At 41.5% G+C, this 19887-nt stretch overlaps 2 protein-coding genes and 1 long non-coding RNA gene across 17 annotated transcripts in view; 1 reads left to right on the top strand and 2 right to left on the bottom strand.

Annotated features, from left to right (window-relative positions):
* Nucleotides 1–535: 535 nt before the first annotated feature.
* LOC143419871 (uncharacterized) lies at nt 536–10854 on the bottom strand. 2 transcript variants are annotated; one of them, XR_013099881.1, is made up of 4 exons: nt 10597–10854; nt 8687–9014; nt 953–2047; nt 536–876 (listed from the first exon to the last, which is right to left on the bottom strand). XR_013099881.1 is itself a non-coding variant. In XM_076887623.1 (3 exons), the coding sequence occupies exons 2-3, from the start codon at nt 8952–8954 to the stop codon at nt 1650–1652; spliced, it is 666 nt and encodes a 221-aa protein (XP_076743738.1). In that variant the 5' UTR covers nt 8955–9014; nt 10597–10854; the 3' UTR covers nt 536–1649. The 2 variants fall into 2 exon arrangements, 1 of the variants encoding a protein (XP_076743738.1); XM_076887623.1 differs by having other exon boundaries at nt 536–2047.
* Nucleotides 10855–14834: 3980 nt separating this feature from the next.
* Nucleotides 14835–19704, bottom strand: LOC143419874 (uncharacterized). The gene is made up of 3 exons (XR_013099884.1): nt 19564–19704; nt 16523–16711; nt 14835–16420 (listed from the first exon to the last, which is right to left on the bottom strand). It is a non-coding gene; the product is annotated as an uncharacterized LOC143419874 (long non-coding RNA).
* The window catches only part of LOC101474026 (calcium/calmodulin-dependent protein kinase type II subunit gamma), a 41173-nt gene continuing 39934 nt past the window's right edge, over nt 18649–19887 (top strand). For 7 of the 14 annotated variants that reach the window (XM_004556610.6, XM_004556605.6, XM_076887626.1 and 4 more), the window contains exon 1: nt 18650–18912. In XM_004556610.6, the coding sequence (XP_004556667.1) occupies nt 18848–18912 (65 nt within the window). In that variant the 5' untranslated portion in view covers nt 18650–18847. Of the gene's footprint in view, nt 18913–19887 lie in introns of all 14 variants that reach the window. The other 7 variants (XM_004556604.6, XM_004556608.6, XM_004556607.6 and 4 more) reach the window with 2 other exon arrangements.

Raw genomic sequence — 19887 nt, forward strand, 5'->3', positions numbered from 1 at the left:
AGTGGGATAAAGCACTTATTTAAAAGTAGTCTAACATAAATGTAAATGCTGTAATTTGATTATTTTAATAAACCATGTAACTTGGATGCTGGCGTGACCACAGTGCACACGTCTGCTGTCGCTCACAGTGGTCCAAGGGACCGCTCAGGGAGTTTGTGTGTTCGCTCAGACACATGAAAAATTAGAGGGAACATTGCCGTGGAGAGTTTTAGAGCTTGTCTTGGAAAAGATAATATGTTTAGCTTAAAAGCTAAAGCTGCCAAACAAAACACGCTAAAAACAAAAGTTAAAATCTGTGAAACAAACTATTTGCAACCATCATCTTGATGGTATTTGATTAATAAACTGTGATTTTTGTACATAAGCAGAATAGTCTTACCATACATCAGCAGCTCAACAGAAACGTCTGCAACATATTTTACTTTATTTTTTCTATTATTAAATTACTCTTTGGCGGACTTAACACTTTTTGGAGTTTTTGTACTGTGTAACATTTTAAAACCAAGAAATCTGAATTTGTTACAATTGTGTCAGTAGCAATTCTTACAAGTGACTCAAGCATGTTAAACCAAGTAACATCTGCAAATTACAAAAAAAATTACAAACAGACAGAAATAAGAAAACTGTCACGGGAGTGGAACGGACTCAGGCGCAGACTGAGGTAGCACAGTTCAACGACACTTTATTAATCACACTGGTGCACTATATACACGTGAAGGGGGGGGAAACACCAGGGTCCCGGGGATCACTTGGCTGGGGAGACACACTTCTTCGCACTCGCTCTGCTCCTCGTCCAAACAGTCTCCACACAAGCAGCTCAGCTCACTCTCCTACTCACGGGGTCCAGGGGTCACAAAAGGGCTGATCCAGGTAAACCTGTTTACACAGACGAGGGTAAGTCGAAGGCAAACACGGGAACAGTAGAATCGCAAGGAAGCCAGGCAATACTAACGAGAGTTACTCAATATTCCAGCGACGAACAGCTCAGAGCCCCAGCCTTAAGAGCCAGAGAACTGCAATCCGCTCGAGATCAGCTGCAGGTGCGTGGGCCAAGGGCAGGAGCCCAATCAGAGCTCCGCCCAGGCAGACAGGTAGGAGAGACAGAGTGAGAGAAAAACAACAAACACTTGTGGCCACACTGGGCTGGCTGGGGAGGCACAGGGACCATGACAAAAACTGTATTTTCCTAGTGGTCAGTTGATCCACTAGGACATAGGTGTCAAACTCTGGCCCGCGGGCCAAATTTGGCCCGCAGCCTGATTACATTTGGCCCGCGAAGCCATACCAGATTACTATTAGAGCTGGCCTACTGGTATTATACAGCTAATATATATATTGTTTAGTATTAAGCTTTGCTTGTTCCATATTCAGTTTTTCAGAAAAAACTGAATACTCAAATGTGTTTGAGTCCATAAGAAAAGATTCATTCTTATATCTGGAGAATAAATATATTTCAATAAATATAAACGTTAGCCCGCGACTTTGTTCCTGTTTTGAATTTTGGCCCACTGTGTATTTGAGTTTGACACCCCTGCACTAGGAAAAGACAGTTTCAAAAATAATTGGAGGTTCAGGGTTGTAGACGACTTGCTGATGACGCGACATTTCCTAGATTTTTTCCCACCTCCAGCGCATCATTGAGGTTTCAATCAATGGACTCTTCTTCTCTTTTTGACCACTGGCTCTCCATCACTCCACTCTTCATCTCTTGACTCTTCATCATTCCATTCCTTATCTGCGTCCTCTTCATCATTCCATTCTTCATCTTCTTCCTCTTCATCATTCCACTCTTCATCCTCGTCCTCTTCTTCATTCCACTCTTCATCCTCGTTTTCTTCTTCATTCCACTCTTCATCTCTTATCTCTTCATCATTCCCCTCTTCATCCTCGTCCTCTTCTTCATTCCACTCTTCATCCTCGTTTTCTTCTTCATTCCACTGTTCATCCTCTTCCTCTTCATCATTCCACTCTTCATCTTGTGATTCCTCATCAATTGAATATTCACCACTTGCCTCTTCATTATTTGGCTTGTCCTTTCTGGAAGTTGCTTAAAATAAAATATATACAAATGTTATTGTTTATTTAATCCAGTGCAAAGGGTGTGGCATCTCTGTCACTGCTATTTAAACCAATGCTGTAGACACTATAAAAGATGGATGCAGTACTGATGAGTTCTTAGCCAACGAGTGAGAATACCAAAGAAATTTCACATTTTTAATATCACAAAATAACCTAAATTTACAAAACAGACCATTTTTATTCAGTATGACCGAATATAAATGACAGAGACCTTGAACTCAGGAGCAAATGGTTTACAGAGAGACTTGTATAGATCTGGAGGTTTTTTGTCGCCATCTGGTGGCCTTTACATGAAATGCAGGTTTAAGGCATTTAATCATTGGCTTAATTTTTCTGCCCCAGAAGCTGCATCCATCTTTGATGATGTCTATGAACAGGTTCTCATCCCAACGCGTAACATACCGACGACTGTGACAAATCGTCAGCATGTTACTGCCGCGGGGTCCTCTCAGAAACTTCTCCCGAACAAATATAGGCGTAGTCAGGCAGGGTTCGGAGTGTGTACTTTATTATGCTGGCCTCCCAAGTGCACAAAGAACTAATTACAGAAAGAATTTAAAAAATAAATAAACGTAACTCAATGAAAAACAAAAAAAAAGTAGTCTATTTGCAAAGCTCAAGTGGCTGAACCACCCTACATGTTACCCTCACCGTAACCATCTCACAACCGTAACCATCTCACACTCTCCAGTAGGCCCTGATAACCTTCCTTTATACTCCACTGCCCATCCCAGTAGGCATAATAATTATCAATCAAGGCAATTTTCTTCACAAAACAATACTTTTCTTTGCTCATTTCCAGCCATATTTTCTATGATAATCACAAATGTATTTATGACTACTTTCTGGAAACCTACAGTGTCCTACAGAAAACCCCCAACAAAAGTATAACTCTGGGTGAGGAATGATGGCTACCACCATGGGCCTGGTGGTGCTGTTTGATAGCGAGTTGCAATCCTGGGAAGAATATTGTGAGATTTTGGATTACTTCTGTCACAAATTATTTTAAGGAGGAGGAGAAGAAGCGAGCGGTGCTGTTGAGTGCTGAAGTTTTCTCAAGCAAAGGAAGCAGGTAACCGAGACACTGTGGGCTTGAGGAGCATGACGGAGCAGTCGTGATTCAGTAAACGAATAGGATCGGTGAACAAGATGGAGGACGTCGGCTCGAAGTCACAACAAGATATCAGGGAATGCTACAGATGTGGAGGGATAAATCATGTGGCCGGTGACTGCAGGTTTGTTACAGAAAAGTGCCACAACTGTGGCAAGGTGGGACACATAAAAAGGGTCCGCAGAAAAAACGGAACAAAAAGGAGGGTGTGGCTGGCAGACAAGGAAAACAAGCATATGTCTTAGAAGAGGAGAATGGGGAGAAAACATCTTGATGCATTCTCAATCATCCAGGAAAGTAAATCTCCAAAAGTTGATTCTGTTCATCTGGACGTAGCGTTTTGTGGGAGAAATGTTTTGTCACTCATCCAAGTGAGGAAACATTTCTCTCACAAAACGCTACGTCCAGATGAACAGAATCAACTTTTGGATAATGGGGAGAGTGAGGAGAAAGAAGCTGAAATCAATCAATCAATCAAAATTTATTTATATAGCACATTTTAAAGACCAAAGTACACCAAAATGCTTTCCAGTAAAGTCATGATACAGATAAAAATCACAATATAAAATATAAATTACAGATATAAAATATAAAATAATTACATAATCTAAATGCAAAGCCAGATGTAAATTACCCTAATTAGCCTGGAATGCCAGGTTAAACTAGAATGTTTTTAGACGTGATTTAAAAGATTGAATAGAATCTGATGCGCAAATATGAAGAGGAAGAATATTCCATAACCTGGGTGCGGCAACGGCAAAGGCACGGCCTCCTCTGGTCTTCAGCCGAGACCTAGGTTGCACTAAGAGCAGTTGGCCCGATGATCTTAGTGCTCTCTGAGGGCTATACAGACAGAGGAGATCAGCTAGGTAGTCAGGTGCCATATTATTTAGGATTTTATAAGTAAACAATAAAATTTTAAAATCAATTCGATATTTAATAGGAAGCCAATGTAAGTTGGCTAGAACAGGGGTGATAGAATCATACTTTCTAGTGCCAGGAGACGTGCTGCAGCATTTTGGACCAGCTGCAATCGCTGAAGGAGGGAAGATTGAAGGGCCAAGTAGAGAGAATTACAATAATCTAGTCTTGAAGTGATGAAAGCATGAATGAGTTTCTCCAGATCTTTGCGTGGTATATAAGGTTTAGCCTTAGAAATTAGCCGTAGCTGGTGAAAGCTGGTTTTTACCACAGTAGAAACCTGTTTATCTAGTTTGAAGGAACTATCCATGAAAACTCCAAGATTCCTAGCAGCATCAGTGAGGTGATTAGCAACAGGCCCGAGTGTACCAGTCAGTTGTTCCAGAGGCATATTTCTATCAAAAACAATAATTTCTGTCTTCTTTTCATTTAAAGTAAGAGAGTTACGTGATAACCAGTCTTTGACATCCCTCAGACAATCAAACAGAGGATGTAGTGAAGACGAAACATCCCCAGTCAAGTGGAGGTCGATTTGAATATCATCAGCATAGCAGTGAAAAGAGACATTGTGTTTTTCAAAAATGGAGCCCAAGGGCAGCATGTACAGAGAAAACGAAACAGGACCCAATTTATCACTTATACCGTTTATCTCTAAATGGGTCTGTAGTTGCTGAAGCACTATTTTCTCTAAACTTTTTGACATGAAAGGGAGTTTAGAAATCGGCCTGTAATTTGCTAGAGTGTTATGATCAAGGCTGCTTTTCTTGATAACAGGTTGCACGACTGCATGTTTAAAGACAGTCGGAACACAGCCAGATAACAGTGATGAGTTAATTAAAAATAAGATACAAGACCCGATTGTTTTCAATGCATCCTTAATGATACGAGAAGGAATAATGTCATGCAGAGAATTTGAGCTTCTCAGGTTATTAATTATTTCCTTTAAAGTCGAGAATGACACAGGTTCAAACTGTTGAAAAACCGCTGAACATTCGGAAACTGGGGCTTGATTTACTGCCGGAGAATGTGGGGCCCTTAACACTGAGATTTTATCTATGAAATGATTTAGAAACTTTTCGCAGAGGGCCGGGGAGGCACCCATCGAAACATCAGAGCAAGGATTAACCACTGAGTTAAAGATTTTAAACAGAACTCAAGGATTGTGACTATTAGTTGCAATGATGTTCGACAAAAAAGAAGTTTTTGCCATTTTGGCAGCCTTCTGAAATTTAGACCGGCTCATATGCAGGATGTCAAGGGACACCTGAAGTTGATCTTTTTTCCATCTCCTCTCAGCTCGACGACGTTCATGTCTAAGAGCGAGGGTGTATTCATTTAGCCAGGGTTGGCGAGAGGTTTTACGGCGTTTAGTCTTTACTGGAGCCACAGTGTCCAAAATAGAAGAGCATGTAGAAATAAAAGAGTTGACTGCGCCATCAACCGAGAGAGGTGCATTACTAATGTCATCGTAACAGACAGAGTTAGCAAAGGCCGCAGAGAAAAGGGCAACAGCCTCAGAATTAATCAGACGCGATAAGCACAGTGGACCCTCAGAGTTCAGTTCCATATTGCATAACTGAACATCAAACATAACTGGGAAATGGTCCGAAATCCCAGCATCATTAATGTCTGTGATGCAAATATCCAGTCCATACGACAATACCAAGTCCAGCATATGGCCTTTAGTGTGGGTTGATTTTCTCACCCACTGAGTGAGATTAAAAGAGTCAATAAGGGCAAGAAAGTCCTTAGCCAATAGGTCCGCCTCACAGCATATATGAATGTTAAAATCACCACAAATAAGAACACGATCATAATTTAAAAAGATAAATCCTAAAAGATCAGCACATAAAGGCAAGTAGTGTGACTATGTACAATATGCATGAGGAGATTAGTATTCCGAGGGAGGAACCCATCAGAAAGGAACTAAAAGTAAATGGACAGAATGTGATTTTTGAAACAGACACGGGCTGTGGCTTCACTATCATGTCAAAGGAGACATTTAAAAAACCTTTTAAAGGCAGTAATGCACCCAAAGTAAGCAAGTGTGGAATCAAACTGAGAACGTGTGGAGGCCACAAGGTAGCTAAAGGTCACGAGCAGCCAAAGTGAAGGTGGAATTCAGAGACAGTAAGAAAAACACTGGATGGCGGTGGTTAAAGGGGCTAGAACTACTTTGATGGGTCGCGGATGGATTAAGGCCCTCCAACTAGAGTGGCATCCTATACATGAGATAGAAGGCAGAGAAGATGCTGCAGCAGATACTGGCCAGACATGCAACAGTGTTTAAGGATGAGCTAGGAACGCTAAAGGGGTTCGCAGCAAAGATACATGTAGCCAGTGATTCCAAACCTTGCTTATATAAGACACCAGTGATTCCAAACCTTGCTTATATAATACACCAGTGATTCCAAACCTTGCTTATATAAGACACAATTAGTTCTGTTTTCTATGAAAAAGAAAGTGTAGCAAGAAGTGGAGAGACTGTTGGAGGAGAAAATTATCCAGCCAGTGAAATTCTCTGATTGGGCAGCACCCATTGTACCAATACTAAAGCCAGACTCCAGTGCCAGGATTTGTGGTGACTACAAAAAATGACCAAAAACATCTTCAGACACTGGATGGAGTACTGCAGCACTTAGATGAGGCGGGGCTGCGTTTAAAAAGGAGCAAATGTCAGTTCATGGAGAAGGAAGTGACATTTCTAGGACATCGGGTGGATATGACCACATTATGTCTAGTGCCGGCAAAAGTGAAAGCAGTGCAGGAGGTGCCACCCTTAAAATCAGCGACAGAGCTCAAAGCTTATTTGGGGTTGTTGAAGTTCTATAATAAGTTCTTGCCAAACTTGTCCATGCTGTTGGCCCCACTGCACAAGCATCTGAGAAAGGAGGAACCGTGGTGTTGGGGACCAGAACAGAAGAAGGTTTTCTGTAAGTCAAAGGAACTATTGCAACTGTCAAGTAGTGTATTGGTGCACTATGATGAGAAGAAAGATTGGATTTTTTCTTGCAATGCATCCCCCTAGTGGGAGCAGAGATAGCTCAGCAGATGGTCAGGAGAAACCTATTGGGTTTGCATCACGTACACTGAACGTAACAGAAAAGAACTACTAACAGCTGGATAAAGAAGGATTGGCTTTAATATTTGGTGTTGTCAGGGTCCTGGGTCTGAGCAATTATGGACATGTGTATTTTTGGTGTGTGTGTGTGTGTGTGTGTGGATGCAGGTGTATCTGGGAGCACCTTCAGACCTGGTGGGTGTGGCCCTGCCAGGTGGTTGGCCACACCTGAAGACCATCACACACCTGCAGCTGATCAAGCCTCATCGGAGGAGCTACTTAAGAGTGTGGTGGAGCTCTCTCCGATGCTGGATCATTGCGTGACTTCACGTTAGTCTCTTGGCCAGTTAGTAAGTTTAGTCTGCTGCATTGTGGTGTGTCTGACGGCTGCCTCTTTGTTATTCCACAGGAGAGTGTGGAGATGAGAGGGCAGCGAGCATGGGTGCTCAAACACTAAGGAGCGGAGACAAAGAACACTAACACTGGGAAGAAGATATGTCAGGGGAGTCGGGAACGCACTGGGGATTTATTGTTATTTTCCCTGCACTGTAAATAAATGCACTGTTGCATCAAAGAGACCAGCATTTGGGTCCTCCTTTCCCCACATCCCCATGGTTGGCCAGCGTTAACCGTGACAGGTGTACAGTATTTTCATAGGTACTTGTATGGCAGGAAGTATATGATTATCATGGATCACAAGCCATTGATAAGTTTTTTTCATGAGATGAAGGCCGTCCCTCTGTTGGCGTCACAGAGGATCATGCGATAGGCGGTATTGTTAAGAGCATATAAGTATGTTCATTAAATACAGAGAGGACAAGAACAACAGTAATGATGATGGACTGAGTCGTCTTCCTCTTGCAGACAACCCCCTTAAAGCCCAGGCAGCAGGTGTGTAAATAATGAAATGACTGTGAGGTAGTCTCTGTGGTTCCTTTGTGTTCAGGATATCTGAATTAGCTGTCACCCCTTCCTGTTTATCTGACCTGTTGGCTTAACGACACGTAGCCACAATAACACCGTGTGAAGAGTGTGGAATCTAATTGTGGTTGTGCGTGCCTGCACTCATGTTGCTTGTCAGCGTTCTGTGACGGTGTAACCCCATCACAGTTACGCCTTCGGACACATGAGAGTCGGTTGGAATGAATCTTTAAGTGTGTTTTACGTGTGACATGAAAATCAACTTAACAACGTTATGGTTAGGAGGGATAGGGTCAGGGTTAGGGATAGGGTTAGGCATGGTTAAAATTATGATTAAGGTTATGGTTAAGGGTACGGTTAAGATTAGGGATGGAATAGAAAGCCGCTTTGCAGCGTTCTATTTGATTGAATTGAAAACTGAGCATTTCATAAGAACGTGGAAAGTTACCTTTTGTGTTACTATGAGAGGCCTATGGACGTGACAAATCGACGGTATGTTACGCATTGGGAGAGATAATGAACAAGACAAGAAGATGCAAATGAACAAATATTCAATGTTTGCATGATGTGTCAACACCACCATGGCATTTTACCTTCAGTTAACTTTTTTGCCAGGTCATTGCGCTTAATGCTACTGAAATTGTCAATTGTCACCTTCACAGCATCATCTTCCCCATAAACCTGGACCAGCTTGTCCACAGTTTTCTCTCTGGTAGCATTCTCCAGATGAGATGTCTTGATAGTTTGTTGTCCCTTTGTCTCATTCAAGGCCAAGTACCACTGAAAGGATCTTAGATCAGATTCATTTAGCTCGTCGAGGTAATCTTTCAGCAGTTTTTTAACTTGTGCTAGAGTAGTCATTGTTAACTGTCAGCAAGTCTTATGTGGAAGTGCACAATCAGCTGATAAGGGTCTTCAGGTCTGTGGATTGATGATGAAAGACAAATAAGAAGATGTTAGAAGTAATTTGTGGAACAAAATGACTATCTAAATCTAAACATCAAAATCATGTAACAGATAAAAAATTGTTTTGTCTGATACTGACAGCCCATAAAGTTGTCATCAAAGTGTTTGCTGAGCTCGTTTGCTAAGGAATGGAGCCAAATATACAACTGGAAGGTCTGCTGGCCAAGCAGATTTAATGCATTTCAGTGCCTGCTTTATTTTTCAGACATGGAAGCTATTTTTTTCTTCTTTTTTCTTCTTGTTTTCCAGAATTCTGATGTTTTTCTCAGAATTATTTTTTCTCTGATTTCTGACTTTTTTCTCAGAATTTTGAGATTAAAGTTAGAACTCTGCGATTAGTTTAGGTCATTTGTAAGAAGGATTACTTTAAACATTATGGACATGTTTGTGTTAAATATTATCAGTTTGGTGCAACTTTGAAATTATTAACTTCTGGAGCTTATTCTTATGTCAGAAATGAATAGAAGAAAGTAAACAAGCAAAAAAAAAAAGAAAAGAAAACACACCCTCACCCTAATAAAAACAGAGGCCACTCTAAAGCAAAACAAAAATTAAATTGTCAGTTAGATGTGATTCCAACTTTAGTTGGTTCTGTCAGCAACCTGTGGACAGCAGAGCTGTGAAGCACTGAAAACAAAATCCTTTGGACCCATTTTCTCTCTCTGCAGGTAAAACATCCATTTGCTTTGAGTTATACCTCATCTTTGCCTCTCGTGCTTCCCTGTCTTTGTGTGTGGAGGAGCTGCCTGAACATGCCTGCAGTAAAATTCAACCTCAAGCAAAACAAAACAAAACAAAAAATCAAACAGAACAAGTCTCAGTTTTTTAAAACTGAAAAACTTCCCAACAACTGGAACACTTCCTCATTTGCTAACACACTAGCTCGGAGCACATACATTTTATTCATTCTCTTTACTTTTATTTCTACTACCTATGGTAAATTTACAATGTTTAAAGACTAAGTGACCATTAGAATAATAAACCCGGTCTTAATAATAAGACTGGTCTTTGAAATCGTGAAAAAAAGTGTGCAATATTCCCTTTCAGATCAAAATAAAAAAGGTTATATCACCTTCACGCTACCTGATAAATATTTTGATAGAAGGAAATAAACTTGTTCTCCCACAGATTTTCACAAAGTGGCCTGAAATGTGAAAACTTGATGGTTTTCAGTAACTTTAAACGAAAGAACACGTTCAGAAAGTTTTGATGATTTGCGCGCCAATTTAGGGAGCAACAAAAATTCACAAACCAACGCTAAGTATTTGTAATGTGTGATTTGAGGATAGTGGATTATATTTAGTTATTTATTGTCTATAGTGAATTGTCATTTTTGCACTGGTTTATAGTTTTTAATCATTAGGGAGCGACATTTCTTGGCAGCAGCTGTATTTGGCATCATTTGGATCTCGTCTACTCCTGCTGAACAAAACGCACCCCAACAGCTGACACACAGTAAAAACAACAGACTAAATTGATTCCATGCAAAAACATAAAACACTGTTATAATCACTCATTAGCATAATTTGCCGCTCACCTTTGTTCTCTGTCCTTGTTCCAAGTAGCTTCTAGTTTTTTGCTCTGCAGATCTGATCGTCCACCCTCCTGAACAAATACTTCCGTGTTTCTTCAAGTTTTCTGCACATCAGTGTTTGTCTGTGTTTCCACTGCAGTGCAAACCTTCAAAGATTATTCAGACAGATGTTTTCACCCAGGTCTTTAGAAAAATATCTCTTTTGTGTTCTCTGTTTAAAAATACATAGCAAACAGGTTACATGTTCACTGTCTCCGTCTCGTTCACGTTCTTTAAGTATCAAAGCTGCAGGTCTTTGTAATGACCTATTTACACACACACGTACACACCCATAGAAGCAATACTTGCCTACTGTCTGCCTAGTGAGCCACAAATGCCAGCAGCTGTCTGCAGGATGGTATTTTTTTATACGTTTTCCTCCCTGGTTGAAAACAGAAAGTGGGGCTTCTGGACTGCACAGTGTACTATGTGTGTGTGCGTCTTTGACCCTTGGGTTTGAATTTTTCTGCAAATCGTGATTCTTTCTGGTGTTGAGAAGCAATTCATGTTGGAGTTCTGTATTATTTAGAGTTTTCTGTTAACAGTGTTACTTTGTATTTTCTTGTGTGTATGAGTTATCCTAAGATTATTTCTATTGCTTCCTGTCCTTTTATTTGTGCCTTTTGTTTTTACTTTAGTTTTACTTTACTTTAGGTTTGTTAGTTCCCTTCTGTGTTCCCTTTCTGTTCCCTCAGTTCACCTAAACCTCACCAGATCTACAGTGAAGACATCTGGATGTTATTTCTAAGTGTGGCAAAGAGAAGGAAGGTGATCCAGATGAACACACACTCACACATACACAGTGTGTATGCGTGCATGCAGCAAAGATTCATGCTTAATACTGCTCTAAAAGCTCTGTTCCCTACATCTTTCTATTCAGTGACTTCACTAAGATCAGATATCCCTAATACACTCACCACAATCACACAGGTCTGGGTGTGAACACAGAAATATAAAAAGGAAACTGACTGAAAGGAGATGCTAAAATAGCTTGTTCCAAACGGGGGATGAACTAAAGTCTGCACTAAAACCCAGTAAAAGATTTTTGGGGTGTGTTTTTCTTTCCGTTTTCTTTCTTGTAAAAAATATATGAACCCGGAAACGAGCGCAATGGTTTGCATTAAAGTCAATGAACCAAAAACCTTCACGGATCTAAATGAAAACTCAGAGGATCGTTTTTAGCTTTATAAGCAACAGTATGAAAAACAAACTCCAAGTATTTTTATCTGCTAGAGTAAATGTAACGTAGTTTAACATTCAGCATTTGGCATTAAGCAAATAAAGTTTCTTGACTTATTATGACTCTGATGGATGGAGCACCTCTTTCTATAGCATTTATTCAAAACGTTCGGAACAAAATAAATCAGAGGCTTGGGATTGACGTCCATGAGATGATCATTTCCTACACTTCTTTCCTACACACCCCGTATTTGCGCACTGTCCTTACAGATGCTATGGTCACACTGCAACATCACACATGCAGTAAAAATACATAAGCAAGTTATGTTTTTACTACTCCATGTGATGAAGGACTCTTTATCACAAGACTTCATGAGTGTTGATGTGCGACTCTTCATTTATGTCTTTGTTGAAACTGAGGTTGGTCTAGTTTTGCTGAAAATGAACTAAATGGCATAAGTGTTTTGAATGACACAGTTTATAGTGTCCCTTGGCGAGACACTTATTAGTTACAACTAGTTGCAACTAAACAAACAAAAAGGCAGTAGCTGATATCAGCCGCCACCCTGTCGTCTAAATCCCGTCACTTCTGGCTCCACAAAACTGAGGCTTCAAAATACAAAGTCCAAAACCAGCAGGTGATCTCACAGAGGGGTTGCAATGGGTTTACATCCAGTATCTTCTTCTGTTTTTTCAACTTTAATCTTATCAACTTTGTGACATTTACATATGAACAAAGAATGCACTGACAGTGCAGAAAATAAGTAGATAAATGACATCGACTGTTTAAGATCTATGGCTGCAAATGTACTGTTTTGTTGTTTGCTTATTTTCTAGGCAGTTCTTAAAAGCTTAGAACAATATAAAGTTGTGGTCACGTTTACGTACACTCGTCATTGATGGCTGGACTGATTGTACAGCATTCATCTTTAATGACTTAAAAAAAGTAAAAAGAAAAAAACAAGAACTGGGGACACAAGCTTGAATTTATTTTGGATTTTCTTTCTCTCAGGCATGCTTGTGCGTGTGTGTTTAACTAGTGTGGTGTACAGTAAGTCACCAGTGCTGTGAAAAGCTGCATTTCACAGATGTTTTTATTCCCCTCCTTCATGCTGCAGTTTTCTCTGTTGAACACAAGATGGAAGTAAAGTCCAAGTTGTGCACTGTTGGTTTTTAAAGTGTGTGGAACACAAGCCTAAACTGATTCAGTTCACTTTTCATCTTAGATCATTTTATATATAGTGATGTCAAGACCCTACAGAACCTCTTTTTGGGGCCAACTTCTGCTAATTTACAAAACCTCCGGGGTGCAGTTGACTTGTCAAAAATGTACCTCCTACATTCTTTTCATAACCACATTTCCCAGCCCTCGATGGAAGACGTCATGTGGTCAAAGAAAGGTGTGAAGGAGAACAAATAAAGACTTATTTACACTTACATTTGACAATTTAAGAATGTGTTTGATGTGTTTACATACAATGTTCTGATAGATTACAAAATGTGCATCTTGCTTCACTCTAAAGTGTTCTTACCGTGTTGTTTCATGCAGGCCAAAGAAACAAGAACCCCCAGAGAAAAATTATCATTATCAAAGGCTGTTTTTTAAAGACCAAGGAAATACTTGAAATCACAATTACTGATTAGGAGTTTTAAGCTAGTATTATTTTGGTTTTCTTTTTGGTCAGCTACCATCTCTCCTTTGTTCAGCCAGGATGGTTTGGATAGCTTGTCTCTGAGCACAAATGACATCATATTAAAAAAATGCATTTTGTCTAACTTCAACTTTAACTAACTTTGTCTAACATTAAAATTTTTGATGATCTTAAAATGCAAAAACTGTAGGCTACTCATCTAGTCGCAAGTATTTTGCTGTCGAGAGCTGCTGTGTGTATATATATATATATAAAATACATGTGCAATGTTTATCTGAGTTGATATCTCAATCATCAAATACTGTCCCTCTTTGTTTGTCCACAGTGTTTCTAAGCAGAGCTTGAGGAAGACCAACTAAAGCAGGAATTAAAAATCAAAGTTTTCAATGTGTTTTTGCATTATTCTTTTCCTTCCCCTATAATTTACACTGGAAGTACAGTGTAAGAAGGACACTGCTTCAGTGCCCTGTATCTCAAAGCAGTTGACTTGAAATTTTTTAGCTCTCTGCTTAAATGTACATTAGCATAACCAAATAATGGGCTTGGCCACCATAAAATAAAATGTGCCCACCTCTCACAACCTACAGTCTTTATGCATTCTCTATCATCCGAAAACATTGCACTAAAAAATTCAACATCCAGAAGACGAGAATAAACTTTCTAGGACAACCAGTAGTTATTTTTCCATTTAAAGTACCTGGAACCTTTTCCCTCAGGAACCCTTTTCGCAGCACTTAAATATCCCTTCAGGTCATTGTTTGTCTGTGTTTCCGCTACGATGAAGACACGCAAAGGTTATTCAAATTAGCCTGCTGATGTAGCGGCAGCTGCTTTAACACAGGAGAGATTTAAAAACATTTCTCTTTTGTGCTCCCCATTTATAAAAACATAGACTCCAGGCTTATCTCAGCTGTCTCCATTTTCTCTTCTCTCTCAATATTAAAGGTACTACTCTATGATGATCTGTACACACACACACACACACACACACACACAGTCCTACAGGACAGTGTACCATCGTGGGAATGCACATGAAGTTGCAGGCCACACAAAGCGACCATTAGATCCTTTTCCCTGAAGTGGAAAACAACCTAATGGTCTGTTAAGGAGCTATGCCGAACACACAAACAGCACTTCCACCGATGGCCACTTGAGGGCTCTAAATATGAGTTAATTCCCATAGATTCCCATGTTAAGATGTCCAGATACACTGCATTTAAAAAGCCTGTTAACAGAGTGGAATAAAAATGGTTTGAGCTTCTATGGTTAGTGTTCCCTTTTCATAATAACTGCACTGCGGGAAATGTTTGTATAACTTATCCTTGAGTTACACTTGAAAAGCTTAGCTAATTAGAGTCAGTGAACTGGACCTCTCCACAGTGTTTGTGGTATTTGTGTATTTTGGAGCATTTTTAATGGAGTTATCTGGCAAGTAATACAGAATGCTGTGGGGTGCTTAACATCAACAAAGCTGGTGAGTATACTTGCATGTTACTTGGGACTAATTAGCACATATGTACATATGTTTGTGCATGTTGCTTGTTAAAAAAGCTTGCAGGCATTACCCAATGACTTAGCATTCCTGCCTCTCATCCAGATTTCATCACTTCTGGCTCCACAAAATTGAGGCTTCAAAATGCAAAGTCCAAAACCAGCAGGTGATGTCACAATGTCTATTTATCTTTGGGCTGCACAATGGGGTTACATCCAGTATCTTCTTCTGTTTTATCACCTTTAATCTTATCAACTTTGTCGACATTTACAAATGAATAACTTTTGTAACCAATCCAGATTTATGTTTAAATAAAAGTGTGAGGGAGGTAACAATGAAAATACTGACCATGCAGAAAATAAAATGATTAAAAAATGGAGTTTTTCTGGACCAGGGGCAACTCTCAGTCCCCGGTGATGAGACTTGTTTCACTGTGGAAAGTGATGCTGTTCTTCAAGCAGTTTTCAGTTCATGCAGGCTTAAGCCTTGGTGGTTCCTGAACATCCTAGCTAATTTCCTCTTATCTGAGGGTAACAGTTTGGGCCTTCTTCCAGATCTCTGGCAAAGTGGTGGTACATCCAAATCACTTCTACTTACATAAATGTAAATTTCTTGTATAGCGCTTTTCTACTCTACCTGAGCACTCCAAGCTGAAAACGTCAGCTTGCCTTATTCACCCATTTGTACAAGCTATGGTTTTTCTATGCTTTTTTTCTACGTAAGTGCGTTCTATCTAACATTTGCACACACTCATACTCCCATGAATGCATCTGAGAGCAGTTTGAGGTTAATGTCTTGCCAAAGGATATTTGGCATGCAGACTGGAGCAGCAAGATCCAACCACCAAGATGCAGATCAGTAGATGACCTTCTGTACCTCCTGAGCTACAGCCACCCCGATTGTATGTACAGCCGCAATTGTACATAACTGAACTGATGTTGGAATCCGCAGTTGTTTAGAACAGACCTTCCCAGCTTGTGTAAATCTACAGTTCTTCTGAGTTCCTTGGATTTCCCCATCATTCTGAGTATTGGTCAATCCAAAGAGACCTGTCAAACAAATACTTTTTATACTGGCAAAGAGAAACTACCAGTTGTGGTAGGAATTAAGAGGCCTTGGCCTTGTTAAGTTAGAAGACACTGTAGAACTGTCCGCACCACTTAGTGAGTGTATGTATAAATCTGAACCTGTATTTATACGTTTGATACTGTGTGGAGAAAATGCAAAATATGCAACCTTTTGCACTACAGATGTATGCTGTACAATCATTCCATTTTGTAAAAAAGAGCAGTTCCAAGAAACCATTAAAAGCCGAAATTACCATGACATTCATGCCTGTGATGAGTGTGTGTAAACATCCGACCAATACTGCAGCTCATGGCTCATTTTTTAATAGGTAGTGAAATAGTCCACATGAAGTAATCCCAGGCTGAGTCAGCAGAGCTTGAATTTCTAGCAGCACTCCCTGAAATGAAGGAAACACAGAATGACTAAACTCTGTAATCATCAAGAACAGGAGCCGAGTACATGTCGCCCCTGATTTTTGCTGTGATCTTCACAAACTTACCATTATTTATTTATCCTGTCCGAGCTGACAGAGCACACTGGCGTTTCATCAGCAACACCCTGCTTTTCGCCCATGCAGCCTCTCACACTGACACCCAGGCGCTGCACAGCCCAGCCACGACCATCAACGACAGATTTGCTGAGCGGTTGGGGGTCGGTAGCTTATTGCTCGCGGGCATCACTACAGTATCTGCTGAAGGAAGGAAGAGTGTTACTCATTCACTTCCCCCAGTCGGATTATTTCTCCAAAAGCAGTGGAGAATGGGAGTGTCATCACTCAGCTTCTGGCCACATCCACCCTCTCAGTTGTGATGATGTAACAGATGGCATATTCACCCTCATTAGTCACAACAGAGGAAAATTCATTCCTAAATGTATCGCAGCTACTCAAGCTTTGATTACACAGTTAGTCTTTTCTGGGTATAAACACAGCTTCAGTTAGCAATGAGAGTCTGCTACAAACAGAAATATGATATTTTGGCTCTGACTACCGCAGAACCTCAACTGGTGCTTTTAACAAAGAACTACTAAATATATTTCTGCAGCTATACATTAACTAAGGGAAACCTTTGAAGTGCCTTTAATGTGTATAGTGAAACATGTTATAATATGATGATAATTCAGCATTTCCTTTGAGATTGAGTGCAATTTCATAGACATTGAGTGCTTTGTTTTTCCCTGCAGGGCGGCATGGGAGTAATAAGAGATGTCAGCATAAATAGCTGCCACCTTCATGCACCATTTTCATTGCAAAACCAAGAGAGAAGTCACAGTCAACCAGTGTCTGCGTCACAGTAGGTAACACATGCATATAAAGTGCACAGTGTGTGCATATGCGTGACTGTTACAGTCTGAAAATAAAACATGAAAAATCACAGATTATGTTTCTTTTCTTCATGAGAAATCATCCCACTTTCTCCTCGCTCTCTCTCTCTCCTCACTCCTCTGTCTCTCATGAAGCGGGCAAGGCGTAGTGTGTGGTTGGTGTGAGATAACAAAGGCTGAGGAGTTCACCATTATATAACTTTTGTGGAGGCTGAGGAGGTGGAGGAAGAGGAGGAGAGGCAGCGGGGTTAGCACGTAGGAAAAGGAGGGCAGCATAGGGCCAGTAGCCTACAATGCAGTGCTCGTTTGTCTTCCACATAACACACAAACATGCACACGCTCGCACATAAATGCCGGCCTCCTTTTCATGCTCTCCATCGCCGATTCAGCTGGCTCCACTCGTAATATTTGAACTTTTCAGCGTTTTCAGCTTTTGCGTTCCCACGCTGACAACCACGCATAAAGACTTTCAAGTGAAATCACCATTTTGCTCTCTTTTTCTTATGACTGTGTCTGTGTGCTGTCCCTTCTCTGAGCTGAACTGCTCACATGCAGAGGCCCTCTAACTGTAACTCTCCAGCCCCACCTTGCCTGTCCTCTGATGGCCTCCCACTCATGCCACATTAAACATTTAGAGAGGCACTCTGGATCTTTGTGACACCGTCTTTTAGCGCCGCCAAGCCAACAGCCCTCACACTGTGGATGCTCGTCAGTGGAAACCTGATACAGCAGTCACACTGTTCCCATTAACCATCCCTATCTCTCTTATGCACATGCACTCCCCTCAAATGCAAAGTCAATTCAGTTGTTCAGGAAGGCCGACCTCCTGTGTTGAGAGCAAGACCTGCATTAATCAATATTGATTCCTTGAGTGTGAACTTATACCTTGTGTGTGTATGAATGTGTGTGTGTGTCACAGTCTGACTCTGCTGCAGTGAGGTGTGACCCAGTGATGGGTGTATCCCGACCGGTGCAGTAAAAACGCTGCTGCCGGGTTGTTGCCTGCAATATTATTTTGAAAGAAATGAGAAGAGACGGATCTTGGATGCCAACTCTGTTTCTCTGGACCGTCACGTGGCTCTTGTACACTTTAGCGGCATCTCATTGTGAGATCCACTGCCCGACAAAAGATGAATTATTTAATCTAAATGACTGAGAGAACATTTCACCATCATCTCCCCACTTTTTTCAGTGACTTCATTGAATTGGAGGCCCCGCTCTCATTGCTGCACGAGCCTATTCTCGCGAGGATTGCACCTCTTTACTACACGTACACGCACGCACACACACACACACACACCACCATCATCACTCCTCCTCTTGTAGCCAGCCCCTCCCTTTCCGTCTCTGCTCGCCTCTCTTCAGTCTTGCCTGCCTGTCAGAAAGGTGCTTTAGTATTGGAGGCTAGGCTACCCTCCTCTCGGACCCCGTACGAGAGCCTGCCGCCGCAGCTGCCGCCGTCGTACCCCAAGGCTCGGGCTCCCCTCTCACGGCTCTAACCATGGCAACCACCGCTACTTCCACCCGGTTTACTGATGAGTACCAGCTATACGAGGAGCTCGGGAAGTAAGCAGCCTCAACGTTATAGTGTGCATCGTGTTTGTCTTGTCGTTTTGTCCCCCCACCCCCGCAACCTCGCCTCATATTATTTCTGGTTAGCCAGCTAGCAGTGATAGTTAGCCAAAATTGCTTGTAGACTTAATTCTGCTGCCTGCTTTTAGTGGTCTGTCAGTGCATGCTAGCAGGCGTGTGCTATTGTCGTAGTGCAGTCAGGCTAAATAACCGCTGCTATAGGCTAACAGCTGCTCGGGCAGTAACGGGAAGAGCGCACTAACGTTCAGTTACTAGCCAGGGAGCTACCACGCTGATATTGATAAACTGGCCGAGTTAGCCGACTAGCGTTGCGTCTTTTAATCGCTGGTAGGGATGAGCAGAAGGCGCAGATGTTGGTGTATGAGCAGCTGCTGGCCTTTCCGCGTCTGGTAGCCGGTGTTCTCTGGTCTGCTTGACCCGTCAGCCGGGCCCCGAGAGACGCCGGAGACGTAGCCCTGTGACATTTCACCAGCCCACGGGGCTGGCAGCTCTGTGCGGGCTCGACCTAAGGCTGTGGTCGCTAGCTAACTAGGCCGACCCCCCCTCCCTTTTTTTCTTTTTTTCTTCTTCTTCTCCAAGCAGCTGCAGATGATTTGTGTTACTGTGTTGAGTAACGCTACGTACCCCTGGATCAGTTAATAAGGAAGTTATTCGGTCCAAGCTCTGCCGCTTTTATGTTTGCACTGTAATACCTATAAGCTCCGCGCACCAGCTGTCCCCTGCATCATGTTATCAATAAATGAATCGCTGTTAAGGCTCCGTAAGAGAGCCGATCTGTGATTTCTGGGTGGTTACAAGGGCAATTTGGCTTTTACTGTGTAAGAGGCATGACGTGTTTTCTCGGTATTTTGATGACGGCAGAAAAATCAGACTGCTACCTCCTCTGCTCCCTCCAGCAGCAGCGACAGCATCTGCTGTTCTTGGCCGGCTAAGGCTTTTATCCCTCAA

Source organism: Maylandia zebra, linkage group LG8, assembly GCF_041146795.1.
Source record: "Maylandia zebra isolate NMK-2024a linkage group LG8, Mzebra_GT3a, whole genome shotgun sequence".
Lineage (NCBI taxonomy): Eukaryota > Metazoa > Chordata > Actinopteri > Cichliformes > Cichlidae > Maylandia > Maylandia zebra.

Excerpts from the sequence above, each read along its gene's own strand:
- LOC143419871 (XM_076887623.1), bottom strand. The coding sequence starts at position 8,954 with ATGACTACTCTAGCACAAGTTAAAAAACTGCTGAAAGATTACCTCGAC. Across the intron at positions 2,048-8,686 it reads GGCAAAAAAGTTAACTGAAG|CAACTTCCAGAAAGGACAAG; the intron begins GTAAAATGCCAT and ends TTTTATTTTAAG.